Consider the following 4,731-nt stretch of genomic DNA (forward strand, 5'->3'; position numbering starts at 1 on the left):
GGAAGGCTGAGGTGGAAGGATCGCCGGAGCCCAGCAGGTCGAGGCTGTGGTGGCTGAGAGTGACCACTGCGCTCCAGTCTGGGCGACAGAGTGAGACTCCAACTCAAAAAAAAAAATTAAAAAAATAAGACTGAGAGATACAAAAGTAAAACAAAAAAAAAAAAAGAGAGAGAAAGTTTAGAGCGGTTCAAACTAAAATTTCAATGCTATGTTTTTGCATTTTTTTATAAAAGAAAAATACACATTTTACAATGTAATGAAGAAAGATCTGCCTGGCTGGATAGTAAAAGTACCATCATGAAAACATACAATAATTTGGAAAACTTAAAAGCCGCAAAAGTATAGACAAACTGAACAAATAAAATATCTCTGAAGAATATGCCCTGAGATATATAAAAACTTAGTATAAGCTAAAGGAAACAGCAACAAAAAAGGGAATAATGAATAATTCAATAACTGTTTAAATAACTGACGTTAGGAAAATGATTATTCGGAAAACACAGTATTACAGCATAATAAATTCTGAATGGAGTAAAGAGTTACATATAACTAATAGTAAAGGAACTGACATTTTGGTTGACTAGTTTATATTGGAATAGAGAGAAGAACTTTCTTAACAACAACAACAAAAATCAAACTAAATCTGATATATATATGGAATTTAATATAACAATTTCTATTGAATTTTTTTCTCCTCTATGCTACATTTTATATATTTGGCATATATATGTATGTAGGTATACATATATTTGTGTATATATGTATATATCTGACTTACTATATATATGCAAAATATATAAAACGTCATGTAGAGGAGAAAAAAACAAAATTTAATACAAATTGTTCTTGCCTTTTTTGCCCGCCAGATGGGGCCTCTTACTCCCTAAACTGAAAGCTCAGTATTGGAAACAGGCTGACCATGCTAAAATCCCCCCAACCCTACCAAAGTCAAGCCCAGCACAAGACTCAAGGATGTTTAGAAGGGATTGGGAGAGGATCAGGAAGGAAACAATGGGGTGGGGGTGGGAGGTTTAACTTACACAGCTGGAGGTCTCATTTAGCTCCAGACAGATACCCTGAGCCAATCTCACTTCTTTGATGTCTACACATTTTATTTCTCCCTGTATCAAAACAGAAACAATAACAAAGTAAATAAGCCAGCATCTTTGTCCCTCATTTATTCCCCATCGTGCTCCCAGTTTGGTTTCGTGAAAGTTTCTTAAGATGTTTTTGAGAAAAAGGACATTCAAAATGTATCAGGGGACTAGAGATTTCAAATAGTTATACCTTCTACCTCACCCCTATCCCCATCAGATGACCAAAACTTTTGTTACTAGCCTGGGCTTGCAGGCAACTAACTAGCTGTTTGCAATCTTGGCAAACATTGACCCGAATTGTGCAGAAATGGGAGAGGGGAGGCTCTTTTCTCATTAGGGCTGTTTTCTCTCCAGTCAATCACAGTCTTGTGGGAAGGTGAAACAGGCAAACAGTGAATGGAGTGAACCAGCAGATTCTGTTAACACCCATTTTCCTCCTGGCCTCCAGGACACTCCAAATTTCTATTATGGCTCCTTTAAAAACAGAAACCAGACAGAGCCCTTGAGCCTGTCCCCAAGTTCCACACCCTCATATTTTTTGCTATTTGTGCTGAAAGCTGTTGACAGCCACAGGCCCCAAGACTGAGAAGGGCAGGCTGAGCTCACCATCCCTGGTCTGCCCTATTTCTACCATTGCCAATGCTCCTCATGGCCTCTCTATGCCTGGCACAACCTCCAAGCCCTCTCACACAGAGAAAATGTTATTTGTGCTAAACATTTTGGGAGAAGCAGCCTCAGTTTCCTAATATTTCCAAAGAGGAATGGTGCCCTGGTCAAAGCCACACTAATAGGCACTATAGAGAAAAGCACAGAGGACTGGATGGGTTTCCACCAGCTCACTTTTACTCTATTTCCTAAAATGCAATATACCAAGCACAGATCAGCTTTGCCACCCAATTCCGTCCCTTTCTTCTCCTAGCAATATTTACACTGTGTATTTCCATGCTGATTCCCACATGACCCAAACCACACTGGCAGGATGAGGAGAGGTGGAGAGAAGAGAGAGCTTGCTTGCACATATAGAAGTGAGGGGGCAGACTGCCATCTTTGTTCCAATTCACCCACCTTGATGACATTTGGCGTAGGAGAAGGTAATGTATAGGGCTTAGTGGGAAATGTCACAGGGCTGGTGTTGTTAGGTGAAAGATCTGAAGCATTTCCAGGCGACATGCTGGTCACCTCTGAAGTCGAAAAGTTGGCTGGGGTGGTGGGCACTGTGACGGCTAGAGAGGTCTGTGGCTGGACAGAAGAGTTTGTGGTTCCATAAACTGGGATAATCCCAGAGGTAGATGTGAAGTTGACTGTAGTCTCTGGAATAGACCAAAACAGAGGTGGGCATGTGCGCACATGCTCGTACACATGTACACACACACACACACACACACACACACACACACAAAATCTTAGCTCATGACATGGGCATGGACTTCAACACAAAAAAAATACAGTTTGGAGAGTTATCAGTTACTTCCTGCCCTAACCCTGATCAAATTCATTTCAAGCCAGCTGTAGGAACCCATAACTCTAATCTAGAATGTATCAAAGGTGCCCTCAGGATTCTGAAACTGTAATAGATGCTGGTCCACCCCAGAGAAGCCAAAGACCCTTACTTTAAACCTGTACCCATCTTACTTCATTTAGAAGAGATCAGAGATCTCTATGGAGTCTTCATCTGATCCTTATTTTGTCACTAAGCTGAACTCAGCATGAGAGAAAGGGTACAAGGGCATTACTGATCAGAATCAGTTGTCAAGACATGGGCCTGAGAAGTCCGTCACTATAGGAAGAATTATCTAGAACTTACTTCAGGGCACCCTAGGCATAATGCTCCAACCATTAATATAAGGGGCTTGTATGATTTCATTGGTGGTGGGGGAGAGGTCTGCAAACATCCTAAATTCACCAGTAGCATCTCTTTGGGACTTGAGACAAACACTTTTTTTTTTTACCTGAGATGATTGCTGTGGTCCCATTGCCATCTTGAGAGATAGGATGGGAACTGGTACTTCCAAGGACATTTGGTGTTGTGGTTTCCTGGTCATATACTTTTGTATGAACAGTTGAAAATATTCCCAATGTAGATGACTCTGTGGCAATAGAAGTCAAGTAGTTGTTGGTACTTGTGAACCCAGAGGCTACAAGAAAATGAGAAGGAAAAATCAGAACCTAAACCTTCCTCTGGGGCCTCATAACATCGCCTGATGCAATTTCTTGACTTCAGGTAGAATTCATCTAGAACACTCCCTGCTATTCCTGGCAATGGAGCAGCAACAAGAACATCCTCCTGGACAGTGGACTAATTTCCCACTACTAGATTTGCTCCAAGAAACTAGAGGAGAAAGTCGTATGCAAAGTGTCTTGTTTAATATTATTTATAGAAGGAAAAAGCTTCAAGAAACTAAATGAATTACAATAGGATAAATGTCATATGCACTAAATATATCATAATTATTACATAATCATAGGCACAATCATTAGAAATAAAAATTTACGAAAATTGTAGCAACATAGAAATGTGAGGCAATGTTCATAATGTGTTTAGTAAAACACTAAAGTATAAAATTTCACCTGTGCAAAGATCTAAAATGTAAAGAAGGACATCCTTTTCCACATGTCCTTCTGTTTTTTGGCCATTGTTGATCCAATATATTAACTCTTGGAATAATCACTAGACTCACACTGTCTCTATGCAGGTCCCTTAAAACTCTTCTATGCTGGCAGGACTCAGTGGCTCAGCCTGTAATCCCAGCACTTTGGGAGGCCGAGGCGAGTGGCTTCCTGAGCCTGCGGGATTGAGACTCACCTGGGCAACTTGGCGAGATCTCATCTCTCAATAAATCAAATAAATCAATAAATCAAATAATCAATAAATCAAATAATCAAATAAATCAATAAATCAAAAATTAGCCGGGCGCAGTAGTGCACGCCTATAGTTCCGGCTACTTGGAAGGCTCGCCGGAGCCCAGCAAGTCAAGGCTGCGGTGGTCAGGAATGTGCGACTGCACTCCAGTCTGGGCGACAGAGTAAGACTCCAACTCAAAAAAAAAAAAAAAAAATCTTCTACACGTCTCAGACTTCCCCAGGCTCATCCTTTGAACCCATCTGCCTTTCTTTTAAGGAGTCAGATGCAGCAAGCAGCCTCAGAGTTCTTTTAGAAGACTCCGACCTAGGAATCCAGCTGATGGACTAGAAAACACAAGACTTGGCTTCTTGTCAATGCAGGGGAAGTTAGAGAGCTTAGCTTTGGCTCTGCCAATAACTGTAGTTTAATATGTGTGTTTCTCAGTTTACTGACTTCTCAAGGGTCTTCTCTGGCTACCTTACATGGATTGTTGAGAGAATCAATGAGATAACAAATGTTAAATTATGTAGTATAGCCGGGCTCGGTGGCTCAGCCTGTAATCCCGCGCCTTTGGGAGGCTGAGGTGAGTGGATTGCCTGAGCCCGCAGGTTCGAGACCCGCCTGGGCAGCGAGATCTCATCTCTACAATAAATCAAAAAATTAGCCGGGCATGGTAGCGCATGCCTGTAATTCCGGCTATTCGGAAGGCTGAGGCGGAAGGATCTCCGGAGCCCAGCGGGTCGAGGCTGCGGTGGCCGAGAGCAGCCACTGCACTCCAGTCTGGGCGACAGA

General features: G+C 41.8%; 1 protein-coding gene across 1 annotated transcript in view; it reads right to left on the bottom strand.

Moving 5' to 3' along the window:
* The window catches only part of CD34 (CD34 molecule), a 28,029-nt gene that overhangs the window by 11,961 nt on the left and 11,337 nt on the right, over positions 1-4,731 (bottom strand). Inside the window, exons 2-4 of the mRNA XM_008068309.2 lie at positions 3,047-3,232; positions 2,163-2,407; positions 1,041-1,121 (exon numbers count right to left, since the gene is read on the bottom strand). Of these exons, the coding sequence (XP_008066500.1) occupies positions 1,041-1,121; positions 2,163-2,407; positions 3,047-3,232 (512 nt within the window). The remainder of the gene's footprint in view (positions 1-1,040; positions 1,122-2,162; positions 2,408-3,046; positions 3,233-4,731) is intronic.

This window comes from Carlito syrichta, unplaced genomic scaffold, assembly GCF_000164805.1.
Source record: "Carlito syrichta isolate Samal-C Ts95f unplaced genomic scaffold, Tarsius_syrichta-2.0.1 Scaffold310050, whole genome shotgun sequence".
In the NCBI taxonomy this organism is placed as follows: domain Eukaryota; kingdom Metazoa; phylum Chordata; class Mammalia; order Primates; family Tarsiidae; genus Carlito; species Carlito syrichta.